This window comes from Phoxinus phoxinus (genome assembly GCF_949152265.1).
Source record: "Phoxinus phoxinus genome assembly, chromosome: 20".
Lineage (NCBI taxonomy): Eukaryota > Metazoa > Chordata > Actinopteri > Cypriniformes > Leuciscidae > Phoxinus > Phoxinus phoxinus.
The window spans coordinates 32,339,741-32,362,240 of record NC_136895.1 but is presented as its reverse complement, the minus strand read 5'-3'; the positions used below and the strand labels follow the sequence as shown (position 1 = coordinate 32,362,240).

General features: G+C 42.6%; 2 protein-coding genes across 8 annotated transcripts in view; one reads left to right on the top strand and one right to left on the bottom strand.

The window, feature by feature from the left end:
• mfap2 (microfibril associated protein 2) overlaps window positions 1-2,949 on the top strand; it is a 7,794-nt gene extending 4,845 nt beyond the window's left edge. Inside the window, exons 7-9 of the mRNA XM_079592266.1 lie at window positions 574-661; window positions 748-821; window positions 900-2,949. Coding sequence (XP_079448392.1) covers window positions 574-661; window positions 748-821; window positions 900-1,003 — 266 coding nt within the window. The 3' untranslated portion in view covers window positions 1,004-2,949. The remainder of the gene's footprint in view (window positions 1-573; window positions 662-747; window positions 822-899) is intronic.
• Window positions 2,950-4,032: 1,083 nt separating this feature from the next.
• Window positions 4,033-22,500, bottom strand: part of crocc (ciliary rootlet coiled-coil, rootletin) — a 44,531-nt gene continuing 26,063 nt past the window's right edge. For 4 of the 7 annotated variants that reach the window (XM_079592229.1, XM_079592228.1, XM_079592224.1 and 1 more), the window contains 16 exons: window positions 21,931-22,065; window positions 20,893-21,036; window positions 20,060-20,298; window positions 19,412-19,571; window positions 16,709-16,876; window positions 16,098-16,533; window positions 15,858-16,024; window positions 15,487-15,607; window positions 15,131-15,294; window positions 13,539-13,754; window positions 12,310-12,534; window positions 11,908-12,057; window positions 11,061-11,261; window positions 5,022-5,153; window positions 4,403-4,444; window positions 4,033-4,257 (listed from right to left, as the gene is read on the bottom strand). In XM_079592229.1, the coding sequence (XP_079448355.1) occupies window positions 4,036-4,257; window positions 4,403-4,444; window positions 5,022-5,153; window positions 11,061-11,261; window positions 11,908-12,057; window positions 12,310-12,534; window positions 13,539-13,754; window positions 15,131-15,294; window positions 15,487-15,607; window positions 15,858-16,024; window positions 16,098-16,533; window positions 16,709-16,876; window positions 19,412-19,571; window positions 20,060-20,298; window positions 20,893-21,036; window positions 21,931-22,065 (2,922 nt within the window). In that variant the 3' untranslated portion in view covers window positions 4,033-4,035. Of the gene's footprint in view, window positions 4,258-4,402; window positions 4,445-5,021; window positions 5,154-11,060; window positions 11,262-11,907; window positions 12,058-12,309; window positions 12,535-13,538; window positions 13,755-15,130; window positions 15,295-15,457; window positions 15,608-15,857; window positions 16,025-16,097; window positions 16,534-16,708; window positions 16,877-19,411; window positions 19,572-20,059; window positions 20,299-20,892; window positions 21,037-21,930; window positions 22,066-22,500 lie in introns of those variants that run through there. The other 3 variants (XM_079592225.1, XM_079592226.1, XM_079592230.1) reach the window with 3 other exon arrangements.

The following is a 22,500-nucleotide window of genomic DNA, read 5'->3' as shown; positions in this document are numbered from 1 at the left end:
ACGAAGTTTAATAGGCAGCCAATGCAGTGTTGACAGAACGGGGCTAATATGGTCATACTTCCTGGTTCTGGTAAGAACTCGAGCGGCTGCGTTTTGGACCAGCTGTAGTTTGTTTATTAAGCGTACAGGGCAACCACCCAGTAGAGCATTACAATAATCTAGCCTTGAGGTCATGAACGCATGAACTAATTGTTCCGCATTTGTCATTGAGAGCATATGACGTAATTTAGATATATTTTTAAGATGGAAGAAAGCGGTTTTACAGATACTAGACACATGACTTTCAAATGAAAGATTGGTATCAAAGAGCACACACACACACACACGGGTTCCTAACCGACGACGAAGACTTAACAGAGCATCAAGTGTTAGAGAGTACTCTAGGTTATTACGTGTGGAAGTTTTTTGAACCAATAATTAGAATCTCTGTTTTGTCAGAATTTAGTAGTAGGAAATTACTAGCCATCCAGTTTTTTATATCGCTATGCATTCCGTTATTTTGTGAATTGGTAGGTTTCGTTAGGTTTTGGACCGTGAGAAATAAGACTCGTTGATGTGTTGTTGTGTTTTCAGACTGTCGTGAGGAACAGTATCCCTGCACTCGTCTCTATTCTGTCCATCAGCCGTGTAAACAGTGTCTCAACAGCATCTGCTTCTACAGGTCAGCACACACACTCACACACACTCTTATTTTAGTTTTTAATAACTGTAGTGAACAATAACCGTCTCGTGGTGTGTGTGTCTCAGTCTGCGCAGGGTTTATGTGATAAACAAGGAGATCTGCGTGAGGACTGTGTGTGCCCATGAGGAGCTGCTGAGAGGTGAGTGTGTGTGTGTGTGTGTGTCGTCTTGCACTCCTTCAGTGAACGCAGACTAACATGTTATCTGTCTCTCTGCAGCGGATCTGTGTCGCGATCAGTTCTCGCGCTGTGGTGTAGTTGCACTCAGTGGCCAGTGTGGGGCGACAGGCGGCAGCTGCGCCAAGAGCTGCGGATCCTGTTAAACACACACACACACACACACACTCGCCCTGGCACTGCCCATCAGACGCTGACACTCACTCCAGCTGTAGGACTAAAACATCTTCTACGCAAGTATGCTAACACAATGCTAGTGCACGTAGCTGTTGTACATGCGTAACCTCAGTTTCCTGTCAGCATCTTAGCAAGAGTGTTCTGTCACTCCATGGAGACGGTTCTCGAGCTGGAAGAGAAAACTGACCATAGAAGAAGACACTTTTGCCCACTATAGCACCCCCGTGTGGCAACACTTGTGTTTTGCGCTCTGACGTATTTCAGAACGTAGCAATGCTTTGTGTACTTGCGTAGAGTGTGTTTCAGACCTCTTTCCTCTTCATGTATTCTCCAGCAGCATCTGATGTTCTGCCTCATGTAAACTGGTATTTACTGTCTCATGTAAACTGGTATTTACTGTAGTAATTGATCACTTGGCCTGTATGTCGCCACTGGTGCTATTATCCGTTACACTGGTGCAGGAGAACAGAGATGTGTCGCGTGTGTATTATTACTGTTTGTCGTCCAGTGCTGTTGTTGTTGTTGTTGATTTTGTCTTGGGGTGAGTTATACTGAACCCAGACTCAAACCCTCACACCTGACCTCAGGTCAGAGGTCAAAACCTGTAACCCAGCTAACAGGGAACGTTCTGGCAAGGTTCTCTCAAAGGTATGAACAAACATTCTTCCAGTAATACAACGTTTGTTCAAAGTTATCTGGTCTTTAATAATGTTCTCTAAATGTTGGCACAAAAACATTTTTATACATCGGTCATGGAACTTTCTTTTCTGAAATGTTAACGTTTTAATGTTACTACTTGTTTCAGAACGTTTAGAGAACGTTCATAAGATACAATGGAATGTTCCCTTAACGTTCACACAACCAAGAAAACAGATTTAAAAACAGAAATGTTTCTATAACCTAATGTGAACGTTATGCTAACGTTTTTAGAACATTTTAGTTAGCTGGGATCTGTCATCAATCTGAAGAACTCAGTCAGGGTTCAGCTTTAATGTAGTACTCACCATTTACTGTAATATTAGGGGTTCCAAACCAAGGTTTGCAATTTATTAACATTTTTGTACTTTACATGAATAAAGGAAACGTTTTTAAAGAATAGGCTGAAAGCTTACACATTTAAACAAAATCATTTTAATGTGTATAAAAAACATTCTAGCAAAACAAAAATACATTTATATCACACATAAAACAAAAGACTGAGAAGAGTAGTAAACTAGCAGTTAAAATGGCATTTTTCTTAATAACTTCAAATTTACGTGATATGTCGATCTGAAGGACGCGCTCGTGATCACTTGCGAACGATCTTATTTTCTCCTGAATTACCACCGTAATGTGATTGGCTTTAAGATGTAATATAACAATTATTGAAAAAAATATGACGTAAAAGTCTCTCACCTCAGTAATTCGCGCCATTCCTATCAGAGTCCGTTATTATCTCTGTGCGCGCTGCCGCAGTCAAGCGTGCGACCGAACTCGCGCTGACATTTACCGGAAATTTTCAGAGAATCGCGTTGTGAAAAACGCTTTCGGATTCTTGCGATGACAAATTAATCTCAGTCAGTGTGAAACTACACGACAACTCTTCAGATCAACATTAATCTCGCAAGTGAAGTGTATATTTCAGATTTACAGGGGGATTTACTGCAGGTGAGGGTGAGTATTATATTTCACTGATCAGTAAACTCACCAACAATCAGTTGAGGTAAACATAGCAAAAACTGAATAACAAATTATTAACATGTTTGTGTTATTAAAACAAATCGGTTCTCAGGAAGTCTCAGTCACATAAACCATAAATATTACAGTAAAATATTCAAGTATTTGAGTTGAGTATGTGTCAGTGTTCAGGGAATGTGAGCGCTTCCTTCATTCATTGGGCAGTAATATATTCACCTCATTAAAAAAAAGTTACAGTAAATTATGAGAATAAAATGTGATGAATTCGCAAATGTAACAAATCTTGGTCCTAAAATAGGCTTAATTTTCTTTAAGCAAAATACCATTGTTATCATTCTGGTTTTGGGGTCAATATTACTCTGACATTTCCAGACTGGTTTCATGACATTCAACCTTTCAGTATTCTGTAAAAAAACTCACAATATCTCTAAAAGCCCGTTCACACCAAGAATGATATAATTAATATCACAGTTTATTATAAGCGCGGCCTGCCGCTTTAAATGCTCGAGCTCTTTAAAGCAGGATGGATTCTGATTGGCCAGCAATGTTTTTATCGTTCATTAGATACAAAAATTGGTTCCGTTCTCATTATTGGTGTTTTTCTATCTGCTATTCTTTCTTCTATAGTTATCGTCCTCGGTGTAAACAGGCCTTAACAAACATTAGCCCATGATTTACTCTCCTCAACTCATCCTAGTGTATATGACACTCTTCTGTCAGACGAACACAATCTGAGTTTTATTGAAAACAGTGATTAATTGATTAGATTGTGATTAATCGCATCCAAAATAAAAGTTTGTGTTTACATAATATATGTGTGTGTACTGTGTATATTATATATACACACATGCATGTTGTATATATATTTATACATAATTTATATTTGATATAAACAAAACAAATTATTAAATATATACATACATGTGTGTATTTATATATACAAAATAATGATACATATGTAATATGTAAACACAAACATTAATAGCGATTAGTCGTTGCCCAGCACTAATTAAAACATATCCTGGCTCTTCCAGACTTTATAATAATGTTGCCTGAGATTTTAAAGCCCAAAAACGAGCATGCCTATATCCATCATAAAAGTGATCCGTACGGCTCCAGCGGTTAATAAAGGCCTACTGTGTTTTTGTAAGACGTTTTGTACGGACGTAAGCCAGTTATTATAGTTTATAAAGTAAGTGAAGGGATAATTGTAATGTTTGTGTGAAGTGACTCTTGAAAGCGGTGATGTATCTTGAGGAACAGCCGCTGTGCAGATGTAGCTCACGTTAGCGAGGGCGTTCTGCGGCGGATCTCGTGCTGTAGCTCACGTTAGCGAGGGCGTTCTGCGGCGGATCTCGTGCTGTAGCTGTTCCTTCAGCGTGGACACCTGCTCCTCCAGACCCCTGACGCGCTGGCGGTGCGCTCTCTCTCGCGCGGCTAGCGTCCGCTCCGCCTCTCTCTGACTGACGCGGTGTCTCTCGTCCTCGCGCACGCGGGCCGACTGCGCGCTAGTGCTGTGACCCTGCTCCAGCTCGGTCAGCTGAGCCTGAAACACACACACACCTCACACGGTCCACAACTGAACACCCACTGTAACCATAGCAATAGCGGAAACCATAGCAACCCCAACACCGCGACGAGTGCGTTTCTACGAAGCGCAAAACACACAAACATAACCTGTTCTTACTCACCAGACACAGCGCAATCTTCAGTTTCACGCCACACAACTCTTCCTTACAAGCACAGCCATGAAAACATCACACACACACACACACTTCACACCATTAATAGACTTCAGACTACATCTGAATCATCGCATTTAGCAACCCGATCGTCTCGTTCACACGACCAATAGTATTACTAGTTTGGTGGGAATGTGGGATGTTTATATAGAAGTTTATTATATTATTAACGAAGACATGCATTAAAGGAGGAATGGAATATAATTACAGTATTTTGGTTGTTAAGCTATAGCAGTTTTTGTGCATTTGCATTCATACCAAATGTGTTTATAACAAATACCATAGAATCCATATAGTTACATTTGACCATGTTAATGAGATGCCATGTGTGGTTTCACCTGTGGTAACCATTGGTTATTATATAGTATAGTAGATCACATCTCAAACAGTCATAATATTTACATTTGATCATATAAAAATGAGGTTGTTACCATTTTTACAGATGTTACTGCTTTTGCTAATGAAAAACACTTTACATCAACCCAAGCTACTGTCAAATGTGCATTTCTGATAGACAAAACTTGTAATATTAATAATACGATGTGCTGTTTGTAATGTGAAGGCGTACCTGCAGCATCGCAATCTGCTTCTGTGCGTCCTGCAGCTCCTGCTCCACGGTGTTGAGCGAACGATCCAGGCGGCCTTTCTCCGCACACAAACGCATGCTACTCTCCTCCGTCTTCAGCTTCTGACGCTCCACCTGACAAGCAGAACATCACGAGTCAGAACATCATCAATCAGAACATATCACAATCAGAACATATCACAATCATAACCATAACATATCACAATCAGAACATATCACAATCAGAACATATCACAATCAGAACATCACAATCAGAACTTATCACAATCATAACTTATCACAATTAGAACATATCACAATCATAACATATCACAATCATAACTTATCACAATTAGAACATATCACAATCAGAACATATCACAATCATAACATATCACAATCATAACTTATCACAATCACAAGTCACAACCATAACATATCACAATCACAACCATAACATATCACAATCATAACATATCACAACCATAACATATCACAACCATAACATATCACAATCATAACTTATCACAATCATAACATATCACAATCATAACATATCACAATCATAACTTATCACAATCATAATATATCACAATCACAACCATAACATATCACAATCAGAACATCACAATCATAACATATCACAATCATAACATATCACAATCAGAACATATCACAATCACAATCAGAACATATCACAATCATAACCATAACATATCACAATCATAACTTATCACAATCACAACCATAACATATCACAATCATAACTTATCACAATCACAACCATAACATATCACAATCATAACTTATCACAATCACAACCATAACATATCACAATCATAACTTATCACAATCACAACCATAACATATCACAATCATAACTTATCACAATCACAACCATAACATATCACAATCATAACTTATCACAATCACAACCATAACATATCACAATCATAACTTATCACAATCACAACCATAACATATCACAACCATAACATATCACAATCATAACTTATCACAATCATAACATATCACAATCATAACTTATCACAATCATAACATATCACAATCATAACATCACAACCATAACATATCACAATCATAACATATCACAATCACAACCATAACATATCACAATCATAACATATCACAACCATAACTTATCACAATCATAACATATCACAATCATAACATATCACAACCATAACATATCACAATCATAACTTATCACAATCATAACATATCACAATCATAACTTATCACAATCATAACATATCACAATCATAACTTATCACAATCATAACATATCACAATCATAACATATCACAATCACAAGCAGAACATCACAATCAGAACATATCACAATCAGAACATATCACAATCACAACCATAACATATCACAATCATAACATATCACAATCATAACATATCACAATCATAACATATCACAATCATAACTTATCACAATCATAACCATAACATATCACAATCAGAACATATCACAATCAGAACATATCACAATCATAACATATCACAATCATAACATATCACAATCACAACATATCACAATCACAACCATAACATATCACAATCACAACCATAACATATCACAATCATAACATATCACAATCACAACCATAACGTATCACAATCATAACATATCACAACCATAACATATCACAATCATAACATATCACAATCACAACCATAACATATCACAATCATAACATATCACAATCACAACCATAACATATCACAATCATAACATATCACAATCACAACCATAACATATCACAATCATAACATATCACAATCACAACCATAACATATCACAACCATAACATATCACAATCATAACATATCACAATCATAACATCACAATCACAACCATAACATATCACAATCACAAACATAACATATCACAATCATAACATATATCAATCACAACCATAACATATCACAATCATAACATATCACAATCATAACATCACAATCACAACCATAACATATCACAATCATAACATATCACAATCACAACCATAACATATCACAATCATAACATATCACAATCACAACCATAACATATCACAATCATAAAATATCACAACCATAACATATCACAATCATAACATATCACAATCACAACCATAACATATCACAACCATAACATATCACAATCATAACATATCACAATCACAAACATAACATATCACAACCATAACATATCACAATCATAACATATCACAATCATAACATCACAATCACAACCATAACATATCACAACCATAACATATCACAATCACAAACATAACATATCACAATCATAACATATCACAATCACAACCATAACATATCACAATCATAACATATCACAATCACAACCATAACATATCACAATCATAACATATCACAATCACAACCATAACATATCACAATCATAACATATCACAATCACAACCATAACATATCACAATCATAACATATCACAATCATAACATCACAATCACAACCATAACATATCACAACCATAACATATCACAATCACAAACATAACATATCACAATCATAACATATCACAATCACAACCATAACATATCACAATCACAACCATAACATATCACAATCATAAAATATCACAACCATAACATATCACAATCATAACATCACAATCATAACATATCACAATCACAACCATAACATATCACAATCATAAAATATCACAACCATAACATATCACAATCATAACATATCACAATCATAACATCACAATCACAACCATAACATATCACAATCATAACATCACAATCACAATCATAACATATCACAATCACAACCATAACATATCACAATCAGAACATATCACAATCACAACCATAACATATCACAATCATAACATATCACAATCACAACCATAACATATCACAATCAGAACATATCACAATCATAACATCACAATCATAACATCACAATCACAACCATAACATATCACAATCATAACATATCACAATCACAACCATAACATATCACAATCATAACATATCACAATCACAACCATAACATATCACAATCACAACCATAACATATCACAATCATAAAATATCACAACCATAACATATCACAATCATAACATATCACAATCATAACATAACATATCACAATCATAACATATCACAACCATAACATATCACAATCATAACATATCACAATCACAACCATAACATATCACAATCATAAAATATCACAACCATAACATATCACAATCATAACATATCACAATCATAACATCACAATCACAACCATAACATATCACAATCATAACATCACAATCACAACCATAACATATCACAATCACAACCATAACATATCACAATCATAACATCACAATCATAACATATCACAATCATAACATCACAATCATAACATATCACAATCACAACCATAACATAGGGCTGGGCGATATGACCAAAATCTCATATCACGATATAAGTCATCTCATATCCCGATAACGATATATATCACGATATAGTACCTTTTCTGTAAATTCAATCAATTAATAATTTATATATATAATTACTACATGGAAAATACTTTTAGCATATATCAAATAAAAGAAAAGTTGATATATATATATATTGAGTATATATTAAGTATATCCTCAAAAATGTTTTTTATATATATTTTATATTCTCAAAAAAAAAATGGGCAAATGTTTGATTAAGAATGTAGAAATATAAAATATGAACGAAATATAAAACACTTTTCAAAAACAAATGATTACAGGCCCAACATAAAATATTGCTATATAAAATACCAAATGTAAAAATTCAATGGAAGATGTTTAAAATGTAGCAGAAATCAGGGCTCCGAACCTGTTCAATGAACGAAAACAAACAAACGAAATTTTGACAGGAGCATAACCAGAACCGGAAACCAAATTAAATTTAATCGTTCTGAACAGATTTGAAATGGCCATTACCCGGTTAACAACGTTATTTTATCGTTCTGTTAACTATTTTAATTTGCCAGTCAACCAATCATGTATTCAAATAGTACAGACTGAGCAAATGTGATATTGACGCGCATAGCCTATCCAACGTGAGTGAAATGCCCATGCTCAGCTGTCAGTCATCATTGATAAGTCGCAATGGGAATGCGCTGGCGTTAGTTTTCCATACTGTATGTCACCAACTGTCAAAAAATTAGGCCTACATTTCAGTGAAAATGAATAGCAGGTAATATGCAACTTTTTGTTTTTTGAAACCAGCGAAAATTGCAGGATATAGAACATGGATCCACACAACGTCACATCATCACGCACTTAAAGCGCTTCTGTGAACGGAGAAAACAGAATAAAGCAAATATATAAAACTAATATATAGGCCTATATGCGAAGTATAGGCTATTTGCCTTAAATAATTACAGATTAACAAAACGAAAGGAAGCATTTTGCTGAGCTTCGGATCATGCGACAGGGTCCAAAGTTCACAAAAAGGAAACCGAGATGTTAGAAAAGGGAATCGAGCTTGTTTTCTGTATTTTACGGCTTTACAGTTTTGAATCATTTCTTGCTTCTATCCGTATGACCATAAATTACGGAGTAACGGATTCCTGTTCCTGTGATCGCGCCGACGCTTCACGGCACGCGCACACGTTATTGCATTGCTAACTTGACATAGCAGCATGTTCATTATCAAAATATAATAGTCAACCAAACATAGAAATTTTACTAAATCATGTTCAGGCTACAGAGGTAGCCCCTCATTTAGGAACGAGCTCCTCGGTTTGTCCTGGCTGGTCCTGCTCGGAAACACCCGGTTCTATCACCCTTCACTCGCCATGTTATTCACGTTTCTGCCTGCATTCTCATTGCGGCGTGTAAGATTGCAGTCCTCCAAATGATGAAAAAGTTTTGCCGTAAACAATGTTTTTTTGCGACACCACAATATGAACGATAGAGCATAATATGAATCGATAGACTTTTTATATCGTCCATCCGATATATATCGTCATATCGCACAGCCCTACCATAACATATCACAATCATAAAATATCACAACCATAACATATCACAATCATAACATATCACAATCATAACATCACAATCACAATCATAACATATCACAATCACAACCATAACATATCACAATCATAACATCACAATCACAATCATAACATATCACAATCACAACCATAACATATCACAATCAGAACATATCACAATCACAACCATAACATATCACAATCAGAACATATCACAATCACAACCATAACATATCACAATCATAACATATCACAATCACAACCATAACATATCACAATCATAACATATCACAATCATAACATCACAATCATAACATATCACAATCATAACATATCACAATCATAACATCATTCACAATCATCCGTCCTTCGGTTGAGTCGTTAAAGGTGCAGTCTGTAAGAATGACTAGTGGTCGAAATCGGTACTGAAGTCCAAAAAGATTGTGGTTTCTCCCGCCTCCTCAGACTCGACGCTCACACGGGTCGCCAGTTTGAGACACGCAACACCGAGTGTAATGGACAATGAGAATTGGCAACGAGCCGCATCACAGACCAAAACAATAACAAACATTCCAGCCTGGACTTAGCTTGTTTCCTCAATATATGCAAACATATTATATTATTTTATGCTAAGTAGAGTAACATACAGAACCTTTAAACCGAGGTCCTGACTCTCTGTGGGCATTACAACCCCCGTGTGTGTCATAGCCTCCTAATAATCCCCATCCACTGAACTGGCTCTCTCACTCTCTCTCCTCTCCACCTGTAGCTGGTGTGTGTGTGTGTGTGAGTGTGTGTGTGTGTGTGTGTGAGTGTGTGAGTGTGTGTGTGGGGTCACCTTCTCCAGAGTGCTCCTCAGCGCGGTCTTGTCCTTCTCGAGGCGCACCCCCTGTCTCTCGGCCTCTCTGGTGTGTGTGTGTGTGTGTGTGAGTGTGTGTGTGTGTGTGTGTGTCTGTGTGTGTGTGTGTGTGTGTGAGTGAGTGTGTGTGTGTGTGTGGTCACCTTCTCCAGAGTGCTCCTCAGCGCGGTCTTGTCCTTCTCGAGGCGCACCGCCTGTCTCTCGGCCTCTCTCCTCTCGGTCTCCAGTAAAGCCACGGCTCTCTGGAGGCTGCGCAGACGCTCCTCTGCAGACGCGCGCTCCGCCTGCGCAGACTGGAGCGCGCGCTGGGCCTCGGTCAGGCCGTCGGTCCTCTGACGCAGAGCCTGCGGAGCGTTCACTCGACTCGTTACAACAGTCCGGCTCTGTGTGTTCACACTGCTGTTAAACTGGAGTCAGACCTGCTCGTCCGCTGCAGTGCGTCTGGTCTAAAGGTCGAGACACCAACGACGATAACGATACAGATATAGTTATAAATCTCTCTCAATATTGAAGAATAGCAGAGTTCTTATTATCGTATAACGATAACGATACAGAGAAATTATATCGCTGGGATCACTTTTTAGAACGATAAAACACTGACAGCCAATCAGAATCCACTGTAATTTAAGGGATCGCGCATTGAATCGCCGAGGTGCAGATAAACCCATCACTGCTTGACAGTCAAGCCAAGAAAATGGATGTGGAAGACAATCGCTCAAACCCGGCACGTCATCAAATCACTGTTTGTCCAGATCAGACCGACGGACTCGTATCTGGTTATATTATCTTCCATAACAGCGGTTCAGTGCTGGGCGGGATCCGCGATCGGCTCGGCGGGAGCAGCGTGTGCAGTGCGCGACTGGTCTACGGCTGTACCACACATTTATTCTCTTGTTTTTTATTTCAAATCTCAAATTTTATCACCACTTTCTAAACTATGAACCTTTTCTAAACTAGTATGCACATAAACGATGATAATGCTGACGTCACCTCGTGTGTGTTGTGCAGCTCGGTCTCCAGCGCAGACCTGATCACCTGACTCTGGCTCAGCTCCGACTGCAGCGTCTGCACGCGCTCCGCGAGGACGCCGGCGCTGCGCTTGCCCTCCGCCACCGACACACGCAGTCCGTCCGCACGCTCCTGGACACACACACACACACACACAGGGCATCGCTCGAGCTCACCATTCCCATTCTGCTTAACGATTCCGATTAGGAATAAACAACAACTTAGATATCAGTCACATCCAGTCTTATTGCTACACATTTAATTGTAGCTGAACATCATGAACAATTAGGCAGCTGTCACTTTAAGAGCTGCACGGATTCAATACACTGCACACACACGCCTGCAGCACTGAAACCAGCCCGCCTCTCTCTCTCTCTCTCTCACCTGCGTCTGCCTGCGCTCGCCCTCAGCCTGGCCCAGTGTTTTCTGCAGTGCCGCCAGACGCCCCTGGGTGGTGCTGTGGGCGGCGGAGGACTCCTGCAGACTCTGGGAGAGAGCAAGCGCTCGCTCCTTCTGCGCGCTCTCTCCGTCCTGAGCTCTGGCCAGCAGCGCCGTCAGCCGGTCCACCTCCCGCTGAAGACCCGCGGCGCGGCACTCGCCCTCCGACACCTGCCGCGCACAAGCCAACACCGCTGCGGTCAGTCTTCACACATCGGTTTGCTTTTAATTCAAGTTTGTAATGAGATTCACCGCACAGCTGGTTGGTGTGGTTCATGCCTTATAACACTCTGGTGCTCTTCACGTGTCTTAGTTAGTTATTTCAATGAAGTTAATGTACTATATTTTAATTCGATAATGTTTTTTATTTCATATTTAGCATTTTTAGGTGGTTTTATGGTACTCAATTATATTTACGCTGTATTTATAATCCATTTATTCACTTTTTGAGCATTGATGCTGGACTGTGGCGCTATTTTCTTCTGGAAATAAACTTCCTGTTATCTCTGTAAAGCTGCTTTGAAACACTCTTTATTCTGTATCTTCTATATAAATAAATGTGACTGACTTGATCTGAAAATTAAATTTCCAACTTAAACTACTGTACATCTTAAGTTTGATCTTTTTTAAAGACGACACTTGGCAGATTATTGCTGAAGTGAAAACAGTTTTAAAAAGTGAACTTAGAAAAAGTTACAGAATTGTATATTTATTGTTATGAAAAATGTGCAAAAATACTATTTTAAATTTGTATATGAAATATATATTTTCAAAAACATGTTTTACTTTAAACCTTGTGAGAAAATCAAATCCATAAATCTAAACAAGTTGTGTTCAATATGTGAGTGATATCTCAAAAAATGAGCTTGTGTTTGGCCGCAGTACCAAACGCTTCCACTAGAGGAAGATCTCCCATTCATTTCCAATGCGCTCATTAGTGACCGCGAGGAGCACACGTGTGACTGTTGTTTACAGGACCATTTTACCTGTTCAGATCATCTCCATGATTTGTTTGTTAGTTCACACAGCAAGAGCCAAAACCTTTACCAAGTTTCGTTCCATTCCGATGAAAAAACTAAGACAAATGTAACATTTTTTAGTCAAAAATGTCCGAAGAGCCCCAGAGGCTACAGGAAACCCCTCCAGGAAGCAGCGGGCGGCAGTGAGTGTGGCACCTGTTTGGCGGCGGTCTCGTGCCGGTCGTGAGCCGTCTGGATCTCCATCTCTCTCTCCGCCAGACTCAGCCTCAGTCTCTGCAGCTCTCCCTCCAGGCTCCGCCTCCCCAGCTCCACCCGCGTGCCCCGGCCCTCCGCCTCCTCCAGCGCCTCCCGCAGCCGCCGCCGCTCCGCCTCCACACGCGCCTCGCCCGCGCGCAGCTGACTGCACTGCTCCTGCAGGGGGCGACGCAGAGTCACTCACAGCCTTCCTGAACCACACTATCTCAGGCCTCGTTTACACGCCAGGTCTTGATGCCCAATTCTGATTGGTTGCCTATAGCCCATTTTTTTGACCGTACGTTTACACGTTCTTTTAATTGTGACCCATAACCGATTCATGTGTTTACACTTGCCATAGATCAGAAACATCACGCATGCGTAAAGGGGGTTCTTGCACCGATGGACGAACGCGAAATATGTGTGATGCTAGCTCTGCGATATATGCGAAGTTCGCCAAACATCACCATGACTTTGAGGCGGAGCATCATTGCAGCCTGCACTTCAGTTATTGTGTGCAAGACAGTACTCAGGACTGCTGGGAGCATGCAACACGATAAATGGCACGAGAAATGAAATTTGTGCTATAAATACGCACTACTTGTCATGATTCTGCTGCCTTGTCCTTGATTTTCTCTGGTCTTGAGGCAGGATCATGACAGACCCATGTTTTGTGTGCAAGCACATGGCCTTTTGTTTGGGCCATGTGCTTGTGTTGTCTCGTTACTCAACCCCTCCCCCTTGTTCTCCTCGTTAGTCATTATTGTTTCATCTGTGTCACCTGTTGTCATTATTAGTTTCTCCCTATTTAATCCCCTTATGTTTGCTGTCCTGTGCCGGTTCATTTTCATACATTGTGTCTTGTATCAGCCTGTGAGTAAGTCTTGCCTTGTGCATTCTTTGTGAAGATTATCTTGTATGTTGTCTAGTGTTAGTCAAGTTTTGTTACTCTTATAATCTTCCCCAGTCTATGTTTTGCCCCCTCGTGGGTTTTGTTTTCCTTGTTTTTCTGTCTGTAAATAAACTGTGTCTAGCATCTGTCTGCGCTTGGGTTCATCTCCAGAATCATAACACTTCTATGAGATCGGGGCGGGCTTTAGCGAGGAGCAGTGCGTCCGATATTTAGCATGAGCAAGCCAACCTTTGATATGTTGTCACCGCGTGTCCACATTCCTCTCCTACGACGACACGGCGTTTCGTCCCTTTGCAGATGCTCTCGTCATTTAACGCCTAACGCCTCAGAAAACCCGTTCGGCACATATCTGATTTATTTCTGATTTATTTCCACATGAACGAAGCCTGAACCCGATCTCGGAATATCTGAGTTTTGCATGCGTTTTTTTCCTGTTTACACGTTCATAGAACACATCCGATCTGTGTCGATATGAGCAGAACAATCTGAACTGGGTGTGAACGAGACCTGAGGGCATTTTAGTGCCAGTGTGAACGAGACCTGAGGGCATTTCAGTGCCAGTGTGAACGAGTGTGAACGAGGCCTGAGGTCATTTCAGTGCCAGTGTGAACGAGACCTGCGAGTAAACAAGAGTTCTGACCTCCACGCGCTTGCGCTCGGCCTCGGCGCTCAGGGACAGCCTCTCCAGCTCTTTGATTCGCTCGTTTAACGCCCGTCGCTCTCTCTCTCCTCTCCGCAGGGACTCGTCCTGCTCGTGCAGCACAGCTTGAGCCGACGACAGTTTTCCATCCACGCCACGCTTATCTACACACACACACACACACACACACACACACACACACACACACACACACAATCAACAAATGAGCGGAATCTGACAAAACCTTGTCAATCGCGATTAGAAAAACAATTCATAAAGCAAATTTTTATTTGAACGTTCACATGTCGTCATTACAATGAGCTTTACATGAAAAGGATGCTAGTTAGCTGCGTTACCCTCCTGGCACTCCTGTAGTGTGTTGTGTAGCTGAAGGAGGCGCTGGTGGGCGGAGTCTCTCTCTGAGGTCACTTCCTGTAACTCCCTCTGCAGTGACCCCAGTTGACCCTGCGCTTCGTCCTGCGCACACATAAATCACATGCTCACTTTACAACAACACCGTGTCCACAGTATCACAGCCAATCAGAAGATGTTTGATGTTAATGTTCAGTGGAGCAGGACTTTAGACCAGATATATACAGTGGGCGGAGCCTAAAATAAAACTACATCTATAACTAAGAGAATAGCGAAGTCCACACCACGACTGTAAGGATAACTAGACAGAGGAACTGTTGAGGTGATAGTTGTAGTTGTGGCATGAAGGCATTACTCGGTCTCTCTGAGCCTCGCGCAGCTCCTGGAGGAAGTCCCTGAGGCCGCTGCGCAGGGTCTCGGGGTCGAGCTCCGGCGGGGCGACGGGCAGCGGGGCGTCGGTCCTCTCCGGAGACAGCGGCCTCAGCATGATGGTGTTATCAGGAGTCACGTGACCTGCCACATCTGGCACACAGCAGAGAAAGGGTTGAGATAAAGTAGAACTCAAACACAACTTTCTTTAGGAAGCGAATCTGACCTTTGTGTGGCGACAGCGAGCAGTGCAGCGGAGACACGCTCCTGTGGCGAGACATCATCCCTGAGCTCAGAGAGGAAGGGGAGGAGCCTGCTGGGCTCCGCCCCCTGCTGCTGCTCCGCCCACTGGCCCCGATGCCCAGTGTGCGCGTGAGTGCCGACTGCAGGCTGCTCATCCTGAACTCCAGATCCCTGCGCCCCGCCTCCGCGCGCGATAGCTCCGCCTCCGTCGCAGCCAGACGGCCCTGCGCGTCACTCAACTGCAGCTGCATCTGCGCAGACGCATCCGAGGTCGACTGCGCGCGAACGGAGAGGTTACGGGCCTCGTCCTGAAGCTTCTTCTCGCAGCCGCGAGCGTCCTGTAGCTGAGACGTTAACTCTCGCTCGCGACTGCGCCAGCACAACTCGCTCTCGCTCACACGCCTCTGTAGAGAAGACAGCTGGAGACAGACAGACCGGGATAGTTCACTCGGATAGATTTACTCGCCCTCAAGTCATCCTAGGTGTACTTCCATTTAAAGTGTCATACACTTGTGGGCGAGTAAATCTCGGGCTAATGTTCCTCCTTGGGTGAGCTACCCCTTTAAGTCTGTAATGAATTGAATGAGACCTCACCTCTTTCTGAAGAGAGTTTCTGCTAGCTTCTGTGTCGGCGAGTCTCTGTTTGAGCGAGATCAGTTCTCTCGCTCGCTCCTCGTCCTTCTGCTCCTCCGCGGATAAGCGCGTCTGCAGTTCAGTCGTCTGCTTCGCCGTCTGCTCGCGCTCGGCATCCACAACTCTCACCTGACAGCACAGAGTCATACACGTCAAACCACAGCTCTTCATCCTCACTCTGAACTAGTGCTCGGACGATATATCGGCAGATATTTGCTATTTTTAAAATATCGACAGATCAGTTTTTCTGATTGGCCGATGTGTTGGAAGCGGGACTTTTATTTTGCCGGGCGGCTTCACGGGAGACGCCATCGGAAAACTTTAAATCTTCATTCTAACATATGCTGTGCTTTATCCAGTGTCCCACTGTGTCATATTCACATCGTTTTCACCGTGCTGGATGTAAAATTAGCGTTACCTTGTCTTTATTTAAAAAAATAGGATTACCAGTGCGCACGAAATGACCAGATTACTGAGTGAGTTACAGTGTTTACTTCCTTTTTATTCACATGTTTTTAAACAATTACTTTGTGAAAAATACTGTAATAGGATTGCAGATTCAAGAAGTTGCCATCTAAAGTATAAGCATGTTTATTTTAAGGATTTGTTTCATAATTTATTTATAATTGATTTTATCGGCTTTATATCGGCCATCTGCTCTCTAAGATATCAGCATTGGCCATCAAGAGAACAATATCGGTCGACCACTACTCTAAACCAATCAGAACCTCCCGTGTCTCTCCTGAGTCCGCGCTGAGAGATCACACTGCAGTTCCTCCACTGGCCACTAGAGAGATCACACTGCAGTTCCTCCACTGGCCACTAGAGAGATTACACTGCAGTTCCTCCACTGGCCACTAGAGATTACACTGCAGTTCCTCCACTGGCCACTAGAGAGATTACACTGCAGTTCCTCCACTGGCCACTAGAGAGATCACACTGCAGTTCCTCCACTGGCCACTAGAGAGATCACACTGCAGTTCCTCCACTGGCCACTAGAGAGATCACACTGCAGTTCCTCCACTGGCCACTAGAGAGATTACACTGCAGTTCCTCCACTGGCCACTAGAGATCACACTGCAGTTCCTCCACTGGCCACTAGAGAGATTACACTGCAGTTCCTCCACTGGCCACTAGAGAGATCACACTGCAGTTCCTCCACTGGCCACTAGAGAGATCACACTGCAGTTCCTCCACTGGCCACTAGAGAGATCACACTGCTGTTCCTCCACTGGCCACTAGAGATCACACTGCAGTTCCTCCACTGGCCACTAGAGATCACACTGCAGTTCCTCCACTGGCCACTAGAGATCACACTGCAGTTCCTCCACTGGCCACTAGAGATTACACTGCAGTTCCTCCACTGGCCACTAGAGAGATCACACTGCAGTTCCTCCACTGGCCACTAGAGATTACACTGCAGTTCCTCCACTGGCCACTAGAGAGATCACACTGCAGTTCCTCCACTGGCCACTAGAGATCACACTGCAGTTCCTCCACTGGCCACTAGAGATCACACTGCAGTTCCTCCACTGGCCACTAGAGATCACACTGCAGTTCCTCCACTGGCCACTAGAGATCACACTGCAGTTCCTCCACTGGCCACTAGAGATCACACTGCAGTTCCTCCACTGGCCACTAGAGATCACACTGCAGTTCCTCCACTGGCCACTAGAGAGATCACACTGCAGTTCCTCCACTGGCCACTAGAGATCACACTGCAGTTCCTCCACTGGCCACTAGAGAGATCACACTGCAGTTCCTCCACTGGCCACTAGAGATCACACTGCAGTTCCTCCACTGGCCACTAGAGATCACACTGCAGTTCCTCCACTGGCCACTAGAGAGATCACACTGCAGTTCCTCCACTGGCCACTAGAGATCACACTGCAGTTCCTCCACTGGCCACTAGAGAGATCACACTGCAGTTCCTCCACTGGCCACTAGAGATCACACTGCAGTTCCTCCACTGGCCACTAGAGAGATCACACTGCAGTTCCTCCACTGGCCACTAGAGATCACACTGCAGTTCCTCCACTGGCCACTAGAGATCACACTGCAGTTCCTCCACTGGCCACTAGAGATCACACTGCAGTTCCTCCACTGGCCACTAGAGATCACACTGCAGTTCCTCCACTGGCCACTAGAGATCACACTGCAGTTCCTCCACTGGCCACTAGAGATCACACTGCAGTTCCTCCACTGGCCACTAGAGAGATCACACTGCAGTTCCTCCACTGGCCACTAGAGATCACACTGCAGTTCCTCCACTGGCCACTAGAGAGATCACACTGCAGTTCCTCCACTGGCCACTAGAGAGATCACACTGCAGTTCCTCCACTGGCCACTAGAGAGCGGCGGCAGAAGAGCCGCATGTTAATCTCCTCAACTCTACAGCAGAACACACGTTCACAGTCTGGAGCTAGAAGTGCTTCTGCTCTATAGAGCTGATGTTGCTCTTCATGACGACTGTGAGGGGGGTTTATAACTCATCCGCTTAAATTATATTAGCCTTACAGTTCTGCATAATTAAGGGCGTGGCCACTTGAGTGACAGGTGGACGTTACATCTCGCGGCCAGGATGGGCTTTGGGCTTCAGAAACGCTACGGGTGACGTCACACACACACATATACAGTCTGTGCTGACGAGCGCCTCAGTCTGACCTGTCTGCGCAGATCCTGCAGTTCCCTGCGCGCCTCCAGTCGGGATCTCTCCACCTCGCGCAGACACGAGCGCAGGTCCGACACCTCCGTCTGCGCAGACGCCAGACTCTCCTCCAGCACACACGCTCTCTGCTCCCTCTCCTCACACACTCGCTTCACGCTGGACACAGAGCACAGCTCCAATCAGCACTGCGGAAAGAGCCTCATCTGCATAATTTGATAGTCATTTTGACTGAACATTTTTTCATTCGTTTTTTTTAACATCTTTTTTATTCTTCATCGGAATGGTACGAAACTTGGTAAAGGTTTTGGCACTTACTATTGTTTTTCATAACAATAAACGTAAAATTCTGTCACTTTTAAAACCTTTTTTCACTTCAGCAATAATCTGCCAAGTGTCGTCTTTGAAAAGAGATCAAACTTCAGTCTGTCGCTCTAAAGCGTTCAGGATTTTACAACAGAACAGAACTAAAATATAGTACATTATTATTATTATTATTATTTCATTGACATTTTGTCATTTTTGACCGACACACAAAGAACTAAACTAAAATATAGTACATTAATTTAATTAAAATAAAAAGATGTATTTCGGTCATTTGTGACCGACACATGAAGACACCAGAGGGTTAAGTCCTCGTCCGTCACCTGATCCTCTCGCTCTCTGCCGCTCTCAGGGCTTCCCTCAGCTGCGCGTTTGATTGGCTGAGAGTGTCCCTCTCCTTGGTGACATCACTAAGAGAGCGGCGTAGCTCCGCCCCCTCTCGCCTAAGCCCCTCCCCCGCCTCCCGTATCTGGCACAAACGTTTATCCATCTCCAGAAGATCTCTCCTGGCACTGTCCCGGCTCTCCTCGCTGGACGACAGCAGCGCGCGACACTCCTCCAACTACACGAGGGAAAACACAATTTAAAGGTGCAGTGTGTTATATTTAGGAGGATCTGTAGACAGAAATGCAATTTCATATACATAACTGTGTTTTCAGTGGTGTGTAAAGACCTTACATAATGAAGCGTTATGTTTTTATTAGCTTAGAATGAGCATTTCTCTCTACACACACATCGACATGTTTCTACACACACCGCGGGTCCGCTTACATCGGCATGTGTCTACGGTGGCCCTGAGCGGGCAAACGTGCTTCGTCACTATGTTGTTCTTTGTGCAAAGAAGCGCTAAAGTCAGCGAATAAAACACTGACACAATGATGAACAAGTCACAATAATATTCGCAATAACATATAATTTTACTGAATAATTAAGTCAACCTAATTTCTTACTTTATCTTTCTAAAGAAACCTCATTGCTTAACTGGCTACTCTCTGCTGTCTCTGACCACGACATCACTTCCTGTCGGCCACCGTAACTTCTGTTGGGTGCAGTTCAAAACCTCACCACTAGACGCTGCTAAACTTACACACTGCCCCTTTAATAGCAATAACAGATTTTACTGTGGCGCTCTGCTCTTCAGGTTAGCGCTCCTGACCTCTCTGAGCGGCGCGTCGGCTCGCGTCTGCAGGTCTGCGCAGTTGTCCAGCAGTCTGCGCAGCTCTCGATCGTGAGCACCGGCGGCGTCCTGGAGTTCCCTGCGCAGCTCCTGCAGCTCTGCGTTCAGAGACGCAACCGCAGCCTGGCCACGGAACAACACACTCACTCATTAGAGACAGAACTACAACACTAGTAGAAATCAACCAAGCCAACGACACTAGCCATGTTTACATCCATGTACTTTTGTGCAAATTTTGAGAAACAATGCTGGACTGAATGCGCATAAAATCTTAAAATGCACATTCAAACTTTTAAACAAATTTTTTATTCAATAAAAATAGACATGCGCATTAACTAGGATTAGTGCTGTGCAAGGGTTAATCGCAACCAGAATAATAATTTGTTTACATATTATATGTGTGTGTAGTGTGTATAATTATTTTTTATACACACACGCATGTATATATTTAAGAAAAATGTGTTATTTATATATCAAATATTTATATATAGTATAAGTTATATATAAATGTATACATGCAAATAGTTCTCACGTATGTATGCGTACAGGTGAAACTCAAAAGTTCATTTATTTCAGTAATTCAACTTAAAGGTACAGTAGGAAAGCTATGTAGGAATTTAGTTTTTGTCAAACAGCGACCCCTAGAGTCACTGTGGAGAACTCGTACTGTCGTGAATAGCACTCACGCAGAGCCGTCTCTGCACTCACGGCCTGATCACGGATTGATGATCATGGCTTACAGCTTATGAAACCCTTAAATTCAAGATTAGAATATTGTGAAAAGATTACTGGGACACTGTGTGGTTGAAGAGGCAGTTTGTGAAGCTGTTCACACCGAGATAACGGCTCCGTCTGGATCAGAACGCAGATTTGAATGTCCTGGTATGATCTCGTCAGAGGTTTATTAGACAGACGAATCGCTGTCATTAAGGAATAAGATCGCGTGGGTGTTTGAATCGAGATCTTTTAACGATGATTGGACGGGAACATGGCTAATGAGGTTAGCACAGCACTGACCCGCTGCTGGTCCCTGAGCAGCGCCGTCTCTCGGCCCAGTGTCTCCAGCTCCAGCGCTGCAGTGCCCAGCTCCGCCTGTAGGGCGCTCGCCTTCTCCAGCAGAGCCGCCTTCTCCGCCTCCTTCACGGACAGCGCCTGCGGGCCGCATCACACGGGTTACGGCCAACTCGCACTTTTAATGGCATTGACCGCATTACTGATTCACATTAAATCAATCAGTGCCAGATTTCGGTACCTGAGAACGCATCCGGGCACGAGACTATTCACATACGAATCCTGCATGTTCTGCGTGTCTCTGTGTGAATGAGTGGCGCAGACATGCGGATTCATTTACCTCTCTCTCTCTCACACACACACACACACACACACACACACACACACACACTCACACAGTTGTTCAGCCTCTTCAGTCTCACTGTGTGAGAACATGAACGCATGAACTTCATCTCCAGAGCCGCTCTAAGAGTCACTGAAGTTCACACACACACACACACACACTCACACACACACACTCACACACACACACACACACACACACACACTCACACACACACACACACACACACACAC